Source organism: Anguilla anguilla, chromosome 6, assembly GCF_013347855.1.
Source record: "Anguilla anguilla isolate fAngAng1 chromosome 6, fAngAng1.pri, whole genome shotgun sequence".
In the NCBI taxonomy this organism is placed as follows: domain Eukaryota; kingdom Metazoa; phylum Chordata; class Actinopteri; order Anguilliformes; family Anguillidae; genus Anguilla; species Anguilla anguilla.
The window spans coordinates 43,343,949-43,361,293 of NC_049206.1; the positions used below are offsets into that span (position 1 = coordinate 43,343,949).

The 17,345-nt window shown below is 44.5% G+C and overlaps 1 protein-coding gene across 6 annotated transcripts in view; it reads right to left on the reverse strand.

Annotated features, from left to right (window-relative positions):
* Positions 1-506: 506 nt before the first annotated feature.
* LOC118230363 (pleckstrin homology domain-containing family G member 3-like) overlaps positions 507-17,345 on the reverse strand; it is a 61,387-nt gene continuing 44,548 nt past the window's right edge. For 4 of the 6 annotated variants that reach the window (XM_035423316.1, XM_035423317.1, XM_035423314.1 and 1 more), the window contains 13 exons: positions 16,384-16,534; positions 15,924-16,055; positions 14,308-14,490; positions 13,559-13,651; positions 12,964-13,050; positions 12,640-12,673; positions 12,172-12,273; positions 11,720-11,752; positions 10,325-10,335; positions 8,831-9,190; positions 6,954-7,067; positions 4,241-5,705; positions 507-3,238 (listed from right to left, as the gene is read on the reverse strand). In XM_035423316.1, coding sequence (XP_035279207.1) covers positions 2,229-3,238; positions 4,241-5,705; positions 6,954-7,067; positions 8,831-9,190; positions 10,325-10,335; positions 11,720-11,752; positions 12,172-12,273; positions 12,640-12,673; positions 12,964-13,050; positions 13,559-13,651; positions 14,308-14,490; positions 15,924-16,055; positions 16,384-16,534 — 3,775 coding nt within the window. In that variant the 3' untranslated portion in view covers positions 507-2,228. The remainder of the gene's footprint in view (positions 3,239-4,240; positions 5,706-6,953; positions 7,068-8,830; positions 9,191-10,324; positions 10,336-11,719; positions 11,753-12,171; positions 12,274-12,639; positions 12,674-12,963; positions 13,051-13,558; positions 13,652-14,307; positions 14,491-15,923; positions 16,056-16,383; positions 16,535-17,345) is intronic. The other 2 variants (XM_035423315.1, XM_035423319.1) reach the window with 2 other exon arrangements.

The following is a 17,345-nucleotide window of genomic DNA, read 5'->3' on the forward strand; positions in this document are numbered from 1 at the left end:
AGCTCTTAAATAGCAACTTCAGCAGGAGATTTCTCATCAACCTCCCTTTTGCTATTTTTTGAATAATGCAAGAGGAAATGGGTTGTGCTTGTCTGTGGCGGTTCATTGTCTGAGGTCGGAACAGACAACAAGCCTTGAAACGTCACACAGATGCGCATGCATCTGGCAAGTGAGGCTCCAACCCACTTTGCTTAAACCCAGCTGCAAATAGGAGATGACTTAAGAGCACGTAATAAAAACCAATAGTCATCCATGGGCAATTCCTATCGAACACTAATCACATACATTTTGTAACCACTGGGTTAACCATACAGCAAGCTCCATAATGTTTGGAACAAAGGCATGTTTGTCTTTAGTATGAAGCTCACTGTATGAGGTTGCATTTGTTTTAGTTCACTAGCATTGAGAGAAATAATTTTTCCACCAAAGCCCAGAGATCAATGACAATTTGCTAATATCACAGCAAAAAGCATTTCAAACAAAAAGCAAATCAAACAGACCCACTCTTAATTGTCTAGCACTAAACATCTGCTGTTTTAATATGGAATGTATGCCTGCTCCATGCGACATTAAATTACATTTCTGTACAGCAAGCTTCTGACAACAAGACAGTATACATGTAGACATTTATATACATAGATTTTTGTATGTCAAATTTACACCAGCTTAATAAATAGGAAGGTGAGAAACATCCCAGAGTAAGGAAATAACTTTTTTTTTTTCAGGAAAATGGAAACAATGCATTATTTGGTAATGGTGAAATGGAGGGGTACTCAAAAGTTGGGCCTGAACAGCCCATTAGACAGTTAGCATAAACTTCTGTTTTAAACTGCAGAACTGGCACAATAACACAATAACAGTGCAGGGGTTAAAGGCAAGTCATTGTGGGTAATTTCTGTACTTTACATGGGAGTCTTTCTGTCTCTGAGACTGCTGTAATCCTTTTTGTGGCCTCGACCTAAGATCTCAAACCTATTTGTACCATTTGGTACATCTTTTGTAAACACATATTCATTGATTTCTTGTTAATGGGATGTTTGAGGGAGAAACGACGGGTTGACAGGCTTTGGCTGGATTAATGGCCAGGTTTAAAAATGAATTCTGAATTTCATATTCAATTGATAAACAGAAAAAAGAATGCATTTTCTGAACAACTTACCTAACCTACTCTTGAATGTAATAATGTTTTCTACATCCATCATCTACTACGACAGAACATAGTGTCCAAGTGTGAAATACTAACAGAGGGCAAACTCAAGCAAATATTTAACCCTGAGAGACCCATTATGATGTAATCACCACTGGGAATATGAGTGATTTTTGCTGTTCCACCCAGTCACTCTCAGTGTTGGGGAATAGTGGGGTGGGGAAGGGTAAGTTTCTCCTAACCAGACATGGAATTAGTTGAGTACTTTCAAGTGGTCATTCCCCGTTTAACAATAATGTGATACTAATTAAAGTGTAAATGTTGAGATAAAACTACAGGTTGTCTCTGCATGCTAATGTAAGCAGCCCTATTGGCACAGGGCAATGTGATACTTGTGTTATTAACCTCACTGCCACAGTGAGTTATTAACCTCACTAAGCTAAAAGAAAATGCGAAAGGAAAACATTTTCACCCCCCTCCTAAAAAAGAGAAAAAGCCACAGGCTTCAGCTAAGGTGGATAGTCACTTTCTTACACTATCAAGAAGATGCTTACAAAGCTGGGAAGGGGCATGATGTATATGAACATATATACCTTCCTGGCCTATATATGAGCCAAAATGACACCTTCCCTAAGCTCTAAAATACAACGACAGATTTTACTTCCATTAAAATTCATAGGATACTTGCCACATACAACCAACTCGTTCACAGAAAGATAAGGGATTAAAAGACTGGCGGCAATCCAATCTGAAGGAATGACATAGTACAAGAAGTCTTCTCTGAGTATTTTCAGTGTTTTAGGTGTGACAAAGACAGAGGAATGTAATAGGTGATATGTTTGAAAGTCTTGGCACATCATGAAGTTGCCAAATCATGTTTTATGATTAAGTAGAGACAGTCATTGAAACCTCAGTGAGTCACCTTCACAATGTCTTTTGTTCATTTAAGGTGCAATTTTTCACAGACTTCCCCAAAGGTTTCTTCCTTGGTGGAAGATAATTGCAAGTTTTTAGAGTTTCTTAAATGCCTCACATTAACATAAGAGTACCTAAATGCTCTTTTCAGTTTCGTTTTAAAAGTTTAGGTGTTTGATCTCAAGTTCAGGAACTTTTCCCTTAAATTTTTTACCACACTGTTTTGCCCACCATCAGTCTTTTTTCCAGAGCTGACATTGATTCTCTGGGTGTTGTTTGCCTGTTCACTGAGAGACAGGGCCTGCTCTTGCTCTCTGTCCTTCCCTTGCCTTGTGGCTGTCTCCGCCCTAATCCCACCCTCCTGCCTCTGTCGGTACTCCTCGGACTCTTGGTAGGCCCTGCAGCGATCAATGACGGCCATGATGGATATTTTCTCCCGGGAGGTGGGGGAGCGGATTTGCACGTAATTCCCGTCTGAATCCTCAGCCCCTTCTGGCTCCGCCCCCAGCTGCCGACTGCCTTCCTCTGCCCGCTGCGGCTCTGTCCCATCCTCCAGTGGGGTCGCCTCGGCGACCCTCTCCACAACAATGACCTTGCGATTGTCGGGCAGGAGGGCGTGCCCAGAGACGTAGTAGCCAGGAGTGTCGAGTTCCGAGTTGTGAAGGTCACGAAGGTCGCTCAGTTGCAGACCGCTATGCTGGTGGTCCAGGGAGCCTGCCCTGCACACCCGCGCACGTCCCTCATCATGGTCCCCTGGACGACGGGGCCTGGGGGCCCGTGGCTCAGAGAGGGACCTGGTGCTTGTGCCTGCATCTTGACAGACATTACAGCCAGAGGAGCAGCTGGAGCACCTCCTGGAATCGGCCGAGGCCATCTTCTCTGGCATGGAACGGCTGCGTCCTGCAGGGACGGGGGCGGAGCCATCCTGCGTGTCTTCAGGCCCCCGCTGTGCATACATGGAGCGTAGCTCGCGCACGTCGGGCCAGTTGAAGCTCTCGGACTGGACAGGGCTGGTTGGACTCCTGCAGGACGACCGGCTGGGCGATGGGACCCTGGGGCTCCCCACCGAGCTTGGGGTGTTGGGGGGGCTGGGAGACCTCACCTTTGCAGGGAGGGCCAGCGCTCGCAGAACCACCTGGTCGTATGCGGCTAAGGGCAGTGTGAGGTTGGGTTTACCTGTAGAAACACACAGGCAGATGTGGAGGAAACAGAATTAGGGTTTGTGAAAACTCACCAACATTTGGTTGAAAAGTGAAAGTTTTCTAGCCCGCTACGATGTAACCAGTCTATATCTTGGTAAAACCTCTGCTATACTGGGGTTAGCCTAGACTGTTTATTTCAAAATGTCTCTCTACCTACAGTTCCACCCTTCCAAGTATCTAGATTCAGGGTATTGCTCACTGGATATACAACTGCTAAACAAGTTGAAAATAAAAATACACATAAATATAAATATAAAACTATAATAATATAAAAAATATAATGCTATGGAACTCTCAATACTCACTTTTAAGCAGTCCAATTATTGCTACAGTACTTTTATCAGATACACCAGGAAAAAGGAATGAATTACTGTGCATTTCATATTAGTGAAAGCAAAAAGTAACTTTGCTTTTACTGTGACAAACATTACATTACCTACTGAATTAATTAATCTATTCAATATGTTCTGTCCAAATGTATCATGTAGTTATCTGTTCTTTTGTGTTTCCTGGGGTGACTTATCATCCACTATGCTTTTTAAAATAAATAGGCTTGTTTTTTCCCCCCATTGTCAGAGAGGGAATTATTCCAGTGGCTAAAATATACACTATTGCCACCACGCAAGTCCAGAAATTTGAATGAAATTACTTCAAAATCAAGTTTTTTGTAGGTTCATGACACATTAATGTCACAACCTATATTCGTAATCTGTATTCACATTAATATCAGATCTCACAAGAGGATGGGTGACTGTGATCATGGACCAAAGATGGGGGGGAGGGGGGGGGCTAATTGTGACTACGGACAAGGGGGGCTCAACAAGGGCACATATTGGAAACGGCCTTGTGTCTTCACATCTCTCAACGCACCCAAACCCCAGTCAAGACTCACAGTTTGGAAACCACTTTCTCTGATTAGACAGTCACAGCTGGTGGCCGATGTTAAGGTGAAGCTTTTGGAGAGTTATGACCTTACCTTTGCTCTCCTTCTCTGACCGTTCCTCCTGCACAGGAGGGAGGTGCACATTGGTGCTGGTGAGGATGTCCGTGTCCTGGCTACGCTGCCGCACCAGGGGCTTGCTGCACTTGATCCTCTGACTGTACTGTCGTGCTAACTGGAACACTTTGTTCTTAGCTTGCTCTGCATCCTGCAGGAGCAGCTCTTCAGCCGTTTCAGAACCCAGGTGTATAACCTTGGGGACGGGGGCCCTTTTGGCTCTGATCTCCTCCCCTGGTCCTGCACCCAGAGCCTGGCGCTTGGGGTCTTTGGCCGGCTCTTCATTATCTATGCTTGGGTTGGACTCCTCGAAGGTCAGCAAAGGCTTTGAGCATTCTACAATCGGTTTCCCACGAGTAACCAAGAACCTCCTTGGTAGATGGGGACTGGTGCCTTTGGTTCTGAAACCCTGTCTGGGATTCCGGGGTCCTCTGTGCGCCTTCTCCATTTCCTGCCACACCCGGATCATCTCAGAGGAAGGCCGGAACTCTTCTTCATCCCCACTGGCTTCTGAACAAGCAGGCTTCACTGGCCCCTGGTCCTTGTCTAGGACTGGGAGGTCTAACTCTGTACAGGAGGTGGGGTCGTCACTAGGGTCAGATGAGAGGTCTGGGGCAGGACCAGAGGCAAAGTCTGGACTATCCCTCTTCTTTGGGCAGGTGGCATCATCTTTGGGGATGCTGTTGAGCCGGCTGACAGAATTCCTGACCAGGCCAGCAGGAATGTAGGTCAGACTCTCACGCCGCTTGATGGTGAAGCTTGCGCCGTGGTGCTCAGCATGCTCGTAATAGCTCTTTATCTTGCCGATGAGCAGCTGATCCTGCCGGGAGAGGGTGGAGTCCCGCCTCAGGTGGGCTTCACTCCTTTCTGGTTCAAAGGGGCTATCGGGGCCTGAAGAGAGCGAGGCAAGGTCTGGGGCAAGCAGGTTGGGTGGGTCATCCAAGCAGGTGACGTTAGGCCTCTGAGGCCTTTCCTGGGCTTCGGCACCCAGACTGAAGGTGCTGCCACGCCTACTTGGCAGCCGGGGAGAAGGGCAGCCCAGGGACCTCACCTCGTCAATCTGGCTACCCCGCCGGGCACTGCTGGTGAAGTGCTTAGCAATGACACTGGCCTGGTCCAGCACAGAGGGGGGTAGGATACTGCCAGGCTTGCACCCTGAAGCGTTTGCCTCCTCTTCCTCGTCCTCCTCATCTTCTGTTGCCGATGACTCCTCACTGCTCAGGGCTTTAGCCTCTGCCGGTTGGGGACCGGGTGACATCTCCATCCTCTTGTCCCCGTCATCAAGTTGGTCCTCCTTTGGCTCACACTCCTCCAGGCCAGAAGGGGCACTGATGATTGGGGCAGCCATGGATACAGCTTCAAATGTTGAGGGAAGGTCTTGCTCAAGCTTCTCTGTGGACCCAGGTGGACAGCTGCTTTGTGGAAGTGGCTCTTCTACAGACCCCTAGGGAGATATGGATGAACTCGTAAGGGAAACACTTCTCTTAATTTATGCTACTGCACACCTATCAGTTTCACAGGTTTCTCAGCGTGGCAGGGCTCAGTCTGCAAAGGGAAATCGGGGCAACTGGAGGCCATGTCTACCACTTAAGTTGCCACACATCATCCCAGGGCTTACAGCTGTTGGCTGAGACTGGTAATCTTAACAATGAGAAAAGGAGAGCGAGAAGGGCCAAAGGAGTATAGAGCTGAAAAGCGGGAAGCTTTTTGTTGAGTTTGGTTTATTTTCACTTTGTTATTTCAGTTTGTTATTTTAACTGAGATCCCCTGAGGGAAAGGAGCAGATTTTCATTTGTTTGTTTGCTTGTTTGAGAACGCCCTCTCTCACACATATCCACAACATTCTGGTCAAACCCGGAATTATCTAATCTCCCTCTGTCCGGCTGTTCTGTCCTTCCCAGGGGTGTCATGCGGCTCGTGACACACAGGTTATAGCGACAGCTGACGTAATGGTGTACAATAAACAAATATAGTTTCTTATCGTTTTGCTTTGTTTGGGAGAATGAAAGTACAATAAGGAGAATACAAAACCGTGTGGAGAGAGAACGTCACAGTGATACAAAGGCAACAAAAGTATATTTAAAAATAGCTCCATCTCTTGTATCAGGCTTAGCATGAACTATACTACAAGACGAGCGCCTCTTTTGACACGAATCACAAAGCCAAACATATTTATGCAGCTGTTACATAAGCCATTGCGTCAAACAGACAGGACAGTTCTACAGCACGACTGTGGATTTGGGCCTGCAGGTCCCAGCCAGGTGGGGGAAGCTGTGAGAGGGAGATAAGGGAGGGATACGCAAGAAGCGCATTTCAGGAACAGGATTCCCACAGCGAGGGCTTAGCAAATCCGCAACCTATCAAAATACTTGAATGAGATGACAACACAAAGAAATGACGCACAGGACCGTTTTACAAATGGATTTCCCCTCATTTCAGCAATGGAGGTAGAGAAGTGAACGGGTCTTATGTTTTTATTTAGGTCTTTTTTCCAGAGCATAAATAACAAGAATTTGTGAAATCGACCAGACAGAAATTTGTCCCTCTGATGTACCTCTCTCTGCAGATTGCATCTGAACTGAACAGTTGGGACAGGTGGTGGGGGACAGAGGTAAGATGAACATGTTTCAGATTATATTTTTGATTATACTTTATTATTTACTTTTATATTTCCTTCTTTGAAAATTTTTACCTGCTCTGAGAGGGTCCTGCCCTCCTTTGGGTCACATGTCTCCTCTTGACCAGATGATTGGCCACTCTCCCTGTCAACCCCATTCTCTTCCATTATGTCATTCCCTTCTTCATCCTTAAGGAACACAAACATCCATCAGAGATCTTTAAATGCAAACACCTACACTTCAGTCAGTCTTTTTTGTCAAGATGCTAGGAGCCCACATAAACAGAAATATCCTGCAAAAATATCATTTCAGGCCATAATAATAATAATAATAATAATAATTCAATTAATTTTTCTTTACACTGGAGAAATGCACTACAGTAAAGATGAAAATGTCTTTATGAATTATACGCCTTTTCAACTTTAAACAAATAATACTTTGACATTGTAGAATACAAATAACCTTATAAATGGCTTTTAACATGTAAAACCTCTGGTATTCACTTATGATATAAGAACACAGTGAAAATACATGATGCATTTGTCTGAAAATCAAATGTAATATGTGTGAATAAAAATGAAATGTTGATTCAGTCAAACACATTTCTTTCGCTCAAATTGCCAATACAACAGAGAGACATTATCATTGTATATGTTTGTGTGGACCCCTGCTCAGACAATAATGAGCTGCCTTAATTATGGCTGTGCAATTTAAGAATCAAAATCCATCTTGTGGAACGTTTCAATTGTGAATGTCATTACTGCTTCATTACCTCTCAGCCATTCCAGACCAGATCATATGACACAAGCTTCAATTATATTAGTGTACAGTATTACATCAAAGCAGAATACTACTGTCGGACTGGAAAAATGCCACAAACTTGAACAGAAAAATGAAAAAATGCAGGTAATTAACATGTTTCTTACAACTGTTTCTCCATAAATATTGATAGAAACATAATTTCACAACATATTTCATAATTTGCTTGCTTTCTAAAAGTTTTTTAGAATATGGAATAAATGCATTGTTTCATTTTACATGAAAAGGGGTGTGGCAAGTCTCAGTATTGCATCATTTATTATTATTATTATTATTATTATTATTATTACAACATATGTAAAACACAGCTTGAGGCAATTGAAATGATAACAGATTTTTTAAGGAACAAGCATGTAAGCAAGGTATTAATATGACTGATCAGAGCTCAGGACCAGGCACACAAGGTGAACACACCCTCAAGAGCAAGACAGACAACCATGAACCCAGAAACAACCATGCAACCAGTGAGAACCATGCACCCAGAAACAACCATGCAACCAGTGACAACTGTGCATTGAGATGGAAGAGGATAAATTTGAGAGTGTTACATCACCCCACAAACCTCTTTGTTTTTGCTTCAAAGTATGGCTAACCTGACTGTCCCTTGTAAATACCAATTCAGAGCTTCACACATATTTGGGAGTAGTGAAAATGTATCCAGGAATTTTTTGCTTGATGTTATCAAAAAAAAGTCCGTCATTTTTGTCTTGGCTGGTAACTGAAACCAACCCTTTCTTCTTGTTGAGGGCTTGCACAGTAATCCATTTGGTTTTTTTCTTTAAATGATTTGAATGCTTATAAGTAGTACCTTCAGTGTCCTTTCACCTGGCAATGGATTAGTCACCATCTACATGTTTGCCAGTCATCAGTAGGCATTATTATTGGTAAGCTAATCAGCATTCATGAGAGGAAAAATGCATCTAGTTATTTGTTTAGGAGGAAGACATGAGATGTTCCATGCTCTGGCAAGACTGCTTTTGCACACCGATGTCAGTTAGCTTCGGGGGGAGTTCGGACATTCAGAACGTTAGTGGCGTTAAATCAGAACTCAAAGCACAAGCGTAAGTGTGTGTGGGGGGGGGGGGGGTGTTGAAAAGGAAATAGGAAACCTGATTGTGGCAGAGAGCCTCACCGTTGGCACCCCAATGGAAAGCAAAGCCCTGGCCCTGTAGTGCCAGCAGGAGATGGCCTCCAGCATAGAGCTGGCAAAGTCGGCTACCTGGTCCCCCTCCATTAGGACATCGTCCTTGTCACTCTCTCCCTCAGCCTCCTGCTCAGCCCCGCCCTCTCCCCTGCCTGGGCCAGCCTCCTCGCTGTCACTAGGCATCGGCTGCTCGTAAGCGTCCTTCCTGAAACCTGGATCCTCCTCATCCTCCTCCACGCTAGGCCTCTCATCCTCAGGCTCGCCTTGGCTGGAGCCAAGGGTGCTGACACTATCGCGGGGCCGCACGAACCACGCGTTGGCCTGCAGGGCCCCGTCGCTGTCTGTGCGCTGTGGTGTGGAGTAACAAAAGCATTTACGGCCTTATCGTGCCACCTGCTTAGAGATTCTATTCAATTCTGGTAACTGAAATTGCTTGAAACAGCACTTAGGCATTGGATATTTAACGAGCTGATTTCATTTTCAGCTTTAGTAGAAATGCAGCGAAAAAGATTTGAACATATGTGCCCATATAAACATTACAAGTCATGAATGGTGGGCAGTAGTTTGAAGTAGCAGTTAGTGACTTAGAACTGTGACCACAGGTGCTGGCGTTCAGTTCTACCAAGGAAGCAAGATAATTCCCCTGAATTCTGTCAGTAATTTTGTCTGTAGCTAGAAAGAGACTCCAGCATGTCTTCTGCAATTCCCACAATCCACCAAGATTCATTAATGTTTCATGACACATTAAAAACTGGCTTTTCTAGTTGGGTTCACATTCGGTGGTTGGAACAGGAGCTGCCCAAGATGCTTGCCCTGTGTATGCAGCATATGGTCAACTGAAGGGGGGGTCTGCTGTAAGGATGTGACTGCACATGGGATTTGAACTGGAAACATTCAGTTCCTGTTACTATGGGGCACCTATGTCAGCTTATGACATATAAGGACAGCAGTAAGGGTGTTTCATTCTTCGGTTTGACGGGTTTAGCTGAAGACAGTGATATATGCTGTGGGATCAAGGGATCAACATCCCTTTTGTTTTTATGTAACTGGAGATGTAACTACACTTGATTTATCTTGGCACTCAGTAATTTGGACATCAGTCCTCATAAGGTCTAATACATTTCAGTACTTCCACTTGATGATATGTGATTTAAAAATTTAGATGTGTAAAATGTAGATGTGATTAAAATAATGCATGCATGTTCCAGCTATGAAATTAATAGATGTTATATGATTGATTGTCCACATTCTTTCATTAAAAATCTTCAAATGAAAGGTTATGGTTATAACGGAGTTTGTTTTCAAAGTGATATTTGTCTGGTGTAGTTGTGTGAAGTTACAATGAAAACAAAAAACCATAAATGTGCTGGAAATTGGAAAATGTTATCAGACAAAAGAAATTAACGCATAAACCTGGCAGTCTTACAAATATATTAACAAAGAACACATAATTTGTAAGAGTTGTCATCTGTAAACCCTTACCTTGAGAATGGCTGCCAGATCCACACAGGTCACAGGGAGAAAAGTCAGAGAAAGAGTGTTAAAAATCGTATTAAACGTGACTTTTTTAAACAAATGTTTATCTCCTATTGAACTTTTCTCCAGTCTGGTATACTCAATCACATTTGTAGGACACAAGTAGTTCAGTTAAGCATACATTAACACATCTATCTGCTGAAGCACTCTGCTGAGCTTTGTAGTTATGGTGCACAGCAGACTCCAGGAGTCCAATAAACCAAAAGGGTCAGTGTTGCGCAATGCGACAAAGAAAACCCTGTGGACTGGAAAGCCTCCCCTTCTGAATGATGTCACTATAATTGTGTTCCACCCCTCCTGATTCCAGGTCACAGTTGGCGTTAAAGAAAACGGGATTTGATTTATGACCTTGGGCTCCATCACTACGCCAAGGACAAGACAAGGCGGCTAAGAAGCTGGCCAGAGTTTGTATTCTTGTACGTAGTCATGCATAAGATCAGCAATAGTCACACAAACATAAGACAAAATGCATCAAAACATATATGTAGCAAGGTAATGTGCAACAACCAGCAGCTAACTGAACTTAATGCACTGAAGAATAGGATGATTATTAAAATACAGTAAACCTTGACAATAATCCCGCTGGCAACAGCAACATTTGTACTTCAATCGAAGGTTCATTTGCAAGACTTTTACAATTTGTTTCAAGCCTTTCATGTACTGTAGCAATCGGGGAGAATGGAACCCTTGACATTAATTTATTCAATTGAAGGGGGGTTGAAAAGGGTTCATGCAACAAATTAGAAAAAGAAACAGTTCTTCAAAAACATCTGATGCCAGCACTGATAGCTGCTCCCTTACCCCCTTCTCCCCCCACCCACCCCATGCTCTGGTGAAATTAGTGGCCAAAAAATGATGATAATAAATGGATTATATGCAACTGCTTAGCTTCCACTTTCATAGGTAAAACATTATAATTCATGAAACGGGAAAGCCACTGATCTCTGGCCAAAGCATGTTTGACTGCAGCAAAAAACTAAAGCACAAGAGACCCTCAATAATGCAACATGAGGGGGCTTTTATATAATTATTTCGGAAGGCTGGGAAAGGGAACACCTGGCCTTTGATCTCCTCTAGAGGGCTACATCGCTCTCACCGCCCCTTGCTCCTTTGATGTCAGTGTGATGGCTGGAGGACTACAGTGGGCCCGTATCACACAGGGCCAACCCACCCACCACACAGCTGAAGGCTCTGCAACAACAGACTCACAGCTCCACCTTCAGAGCTCCGTCTGCCCCACCCCCCCGTCGGTGGGAGACGGCGGAGAGGAGACTGGATGAGGGGGTGGGGATAGGGGGCGGGAGACCAGGGGAGAATATGCGTGTGTTGCCGTTTGCTTACCTTTGGCGATCTTGGTGATCTGCTTCGTAGGCTCTGGGGGAGAGACAAACAGAAATGAGTGTCACTAACTGTGGCCAAATATGGAATCATCCACAGGCAAAAAAAGGAAGCAGAGAGTTCAGAGAAACTGTGGGAAAAAAGATTATACACATATATATGTGTGTGCATGTGTGTAATTGCCTGTTCCTCTTTATATAAACTTTCCCACGTAAAAAGGCAGCAAATGGTCTAGAGGGCTGGACAAACATTCAAGCCAAAAAAAGTAAACAGTGAAATAATGTTTGACTATTACAGCAGTGTTTTATTTTGGTCAAACTGACTGAGTAAATCGTTCCGGTTAAAAAAATGGCATTGTACGGTTCACACTTGACATTGGCTTTCTAAAGATATGTGTGAGAGAGGAATGAAGGTGTAGGGGGTTTAGAATCCACAGCGTTCAAAAGAAAGATCACCTGACTGCCTCCTCCCCTGACGACCAGTGCCAGGAAAGTCGTCTGATTGGTTGGAGAGCGCCTTCTTTACCCTCTCAGGGCTATACCGGTACTTTGGAAGGTCTGTCAGGGATGACAACTACATTAGTTAAAGGGGAGTGAGTTCACATGCTAAAATTAGAAAAAAATAACACCACCAAAATGCTTCATGTGTGTCGCTGTGCGACATTCTTCACCAGAATTTACTATGCAAGAAGCTTTGTCTGTAATAATGGTGCCAGCCGGTGCATCCATCAGTAAACATAATGTGGTTTCTATTGTCAGTCCTGTTCACCGTGGGGCGGACAATCCTGGCTTTTTGTTGCTTCTGTACGCTGGCTTGTCCGCATCTTATGTCATTATGATGTTGCCGTAGCAACCGAAATCGAGGCAGACGAAAGGGTAGAGCGATACGGGATGAAAACAAGGCCCTTCACCGCCGGTACTCACATATGGAGTCCCTTTCCAAGATAGCTTCTTTCGCCTGGAAAATGGAAATACAACAGATATATCGGCGTATGTCAATGGCTTTGTTTGTCTGTTTCCTCCACTTACAAAAATGAATGTGAATGTACACACATGAAAAAGAACACATCCGGACTTGCTGCATATAACAAATTACACCTATTGTTATGTGACAGTATGGCAAATATATACTCTATGCATATAAAAATGTTATTATGAGAGTAGGAACAAGTTGTTTTTTTAGATGCATGCTGTTTGATGTTTGCAAGTGTGCACAAATCCACTACAGAATGGCGTAATGCTATGTACCTTCTGTGGGATCAGGGCGTGGTGATTTTCCAAAATAAGTCTCTTGATATGATGGGCCCAGAGCTTCTTTTCTTCAACGGTTTTTGCCTGGGGGAGAAACAAAGTGGGGAAGGGGTAATTGGGGTATTTCACAGCAGAGTCTGTATTAAGCACAGTTTTCTGTGAACGGGTGAACGGGTGAAAAATGTGACACTGGTCAGATGGTCTATTTGACTATTTACCGGTGGCCCAAAAGAAACACTGAGGTGTTTTCCAATGCAAACACCTCCACACCTTGAGCATCAGCAGGCTTAAAACGAGACCTTATGTGTGCAGGTGAGCGGGTCCTTCAGCCGCAGTTGGAAATCAATCAATCAACCAATCAATCACTTTTAATGACCACACGACCGAGGTCGGTGGAATTTGCTTTCAGTACAGCATGGCGGGAAGCTCAATACAACGGTGTCAGTAACATTAAACATAGGCAGATATCAACATTACATTAAACACAATAACTAGCACACAGACAATATTCACAGGTTGCCACAAGACCAAAATTCACAGACAACAGGGCCGATGTTGGGCGGAGGGGAGGAGTCTGGGCGGAGTCACTCACCTGCACCGTGTGGGGCTGTTTCGGGTGCTTGTAGTGGGTGACGCTGAAGCACAGACAGTCCTTGGCACTCTCGATCAACATCAGGGTGGAGCACTGCAACGAGGTGGGGCGGGGGTTGAGGTGAGGTGCGGTGCAGTGGGGTGGAGGGGGGGGGGGGGGGGGTCCTCGCCCACACGACAAAACATCTGCTCTAATATGCTCACTGCCTCCCTGACTGGTGTATTTTCACAAAAAAATAGGTTCATATTTAAAGTGTAAAGAATAGAGTGAATAATGGTAACAGCGATATACACACATACGCAATAATAATAATAATAATGTTTTGACATTTCATTGGGCCAGATTTACTAAGATCTTTAGAATGTGCAAAACCTTTTAGCACACACATAACCAACAACTTGACCAATAATTGGTCATGGTCAGAGGTGGGTAACCTGGCTTCAAAGAGTAAAAAGACTGACCATGTATTTTCTCCACCACCATGCACTAAACCAGCTGATTCTAATTAGCATAACTCTTCAGCATGATAGGAGAACTAATTATTGTAATCAGCTGGTTTAGTGCATGTTGGTGGAGCAAATACATGGTCAGTCTTTTTACTCTTTGAAGCCGGGTTACCCATCTCTGGTCATGGTCTGTGTTTTGCACCAGTCATTGGTTGTGTTATTAGTTTTATGTGTGCTAACAGTTTTTGCACGGGCTAAAGGTCACAGTAAATCAGGCCCATTGTCTTGTTTGGGATGCCTTACCGAGATATGCGCTTTGTAGACATAATGCTCCCCTCTCTTTTTGGTGATGAGGATCATTTTGTCAAAGAGGAAGAGCGTCCTCTCGCTCTTTGCCCGGTAGACGCGGAAGGTTCCCTCCAGCACCAGCTCCCCGTAGGTGGTTAGGTCCGGTCCCTTCCAGTTAATGAGCAGTGACTGGACCTCCTGCAGGGGCATGCAGTAATACTTGTCATTGCCAGTAGGTGGCAGACCAACCACGGTGACCCTGACTGACATCTATTACTCTTAATTTATGATGCAAATGCAGTGCTCTTGCAGAATGATTAAAGACTTCACTGTGTTAAACCATAGCTAAAATACAGTGGCTGCACAGTGTTGACAATGCTATGGGAATGTTGTGGGAATGTTAGCACTGGGCGATCGCTCACTGACACTTGAATACCTATTAATTACTGCATTTAATTTGCCACCATTAAATTCCCAATGCAACTTAATTTGAGGTACACTGAATAATTTCCCCAGTGAGAAAAATGACTTCAGTCTCACACTCAAGAACAGGAAAATGTCAATAGAAGAAGTCTCCCCTCATAAGGGAGTTTGGGCAAGAGGGCCTGTCTATTTCATTCTGTTACATAAAACTTCTTTTGAACCAGGACTGCCCGAAGCAGCCGATCTCCAGCTGTGCTGTCCAACAGACACCGAAGTCAAGTGCACTGCAAGCTCAGACAAATTAGGCACGGTTCATTAAAACAGACCAAGGCGAAACATTTTGGACCGGCGTAGTTAAGTCTTTAACTCATTCATTCCACATTCTTACCAAACATGTGCATACACAATTTGTATTATATTACATTACAGGCATTTAGCAGAGGATCTTATCCAGAGCGACTTACACAGCTTTTACATAGGGCATTCTCTTGAGTGTAACACTAACCAATCAAGAAGAACTATGCTGAAAATGTTTATCAAATTTGTCGTCAAAATTGTGACAAATGTGACAAATGGAATTCAGTGGGTTGAAGTTATGTTTTTGGGAGCTTACACCATTGGAATATTATGCACAGATGGTTTAGCTTTTGCTTACCTCAGTGTATATGTGTGTGTGTGCGTGTATGTGTGTGTGAGAGAGAAAGAAAGAGGATTACCAACTGAGAAAAAAAAAAGGCTTCAGTCCACCATCCAGTACTTCCTCATGACACTCCAGAGAAGTGATGTGGGGTACTGGCCTACTGGGGTTATATTTTTTAATGTCATGTTGTTCCTGTAACAAGCAGGCTGGTATAAACGTATTGAGGCCATCGAAACCAAATCAAACTGTGGAATACCGCTACTCAGCATGAAAAGTCACAGCGTAGCACTTAAGGACGATAGAAGCTGCGATAGAAGCAGGAGCTTTCTTAATAATCCTTTCATGGGGAGCCAGTAGCTTTAGGCTCAAGACGAGACTCCCAACTGATCCAGTCATGTCAGGTGAAATGTCTCGGCCAATTTGTGGTGAGTGCATTGACAAATTATTGGCAAAATGCCCGAAGGGAGAGTGTGTGTTCGTCTGTGTGTGTGCATGTGTGTGTGTGTGCATGTGAGTGTGTGTGCATGCACGTCCGTGTGCACGCTGCCTGTGTGTCTTGAGTGCTGACCTGCAGTCGCACAGCGTGCTCATGTTTTCTCTTCATGTCGTTGATGTACCAGGCCACGCCCGTCATGGTGTAGATGGCCTCCTCCACCACGTCATAGCCTTCTTCCTCTGGGTCAAAGTGCTTGGCGATCTCCTGCAAAGACCAGACAGTTAGAAAGGAGTGCCTAGCTAATGCACTCTTTTGGAGAGGGAGAGATCTAGGCAGCTCTAAAGTTCAGCTAAGTGGAGGAAAGGGTGAGATTTAAGCTGATCTGAAACACAGCTTAACCGGAGAGAGATTTGGACTGGTCTGAGACAGCTCAGCTCTGTTAAGAGGATAGACATTAAGACTGATCAAAGACAAAAACTGTGAAGGAGAGGGATAGATTCAGGCTAGTCTAAAGATCAGTTCTGTGAAGGACAGGGTGAGAGTCAGCCTGGCTTAGAGCTCAGCTCAGCTCAGTTCTGTGGGGCGGGGGTACCTGCAGCAGCAGGTGGTATTTGAGGATCCTCTGAACAGGCTTGAGCAGGTAGGAGCCAAGCGGCAACGAGCGCTTGAGCGAGGCCTGCCGGTCCCGGAAGAACTTGGCCAGAGTCTTATTCCTCATGCAGTCTGTCAGAGCAGCCACAGAGCTGAGAGAGAAGGAGGGGGAGAGACATTGAGAGAGAGAGAGAGAGAGAGAGAGAGAGAGAGAGATCCCACCCACACCAACAACACATTAATACATGCATGCTGCTAATGAAACAGACTACTCTCAATCAGTACTACTCTGCCTCTCTATCTCTAATATCCACACACACGCACGCACACGCACACACACACACACACACACACACACACACACTTTACATACTACGCACCTACCCTGAACTTGCGACCTTTCTAAGCTCAGGAATGTGTGATGGTGTCAGACAGGGTGTGGGAATGGGATCAGATGGCTGCTGGGTCTGAGCCTAGATTCTAAGGCAGTAAACACCGAAAGGACTGGCCGTGCTCCCACAGCTCTTTGTCACATGACTTTGTCACATGGACACGACATGGCAGCCACGCTGCAAGAACACTGTCAGTAATTAGCACGAGGAGTGTAGGGGGACCACTACCACTGAAGTACTGCATATTGAGGTTTCTCCACTGCTAGCTACAGCTGCTTTCTCGTGGTTCGGTCCAGTTTGAGAAATTAAAACCGACTGCTTTCATTTCCCAGGAACCACAGTAAAGAACACCATCAGGGTGGTGTTCGCAATGTTGTATTTGCATAATACACTGAAGACATCATTAGATTTTCATTCCACAGAGGCATCTGGGTTTTCACCAGCTGCTATGCTTTAACTGCATTGGTAAGTCAGTAAAAACAATGCGAGGTATACTTGTCCCCAGTAGGTGGCGGTAGAGTCATACTGGGGTCAGGCCTTCATGTTGTTTTTAACAGTGACAGTGACTCAC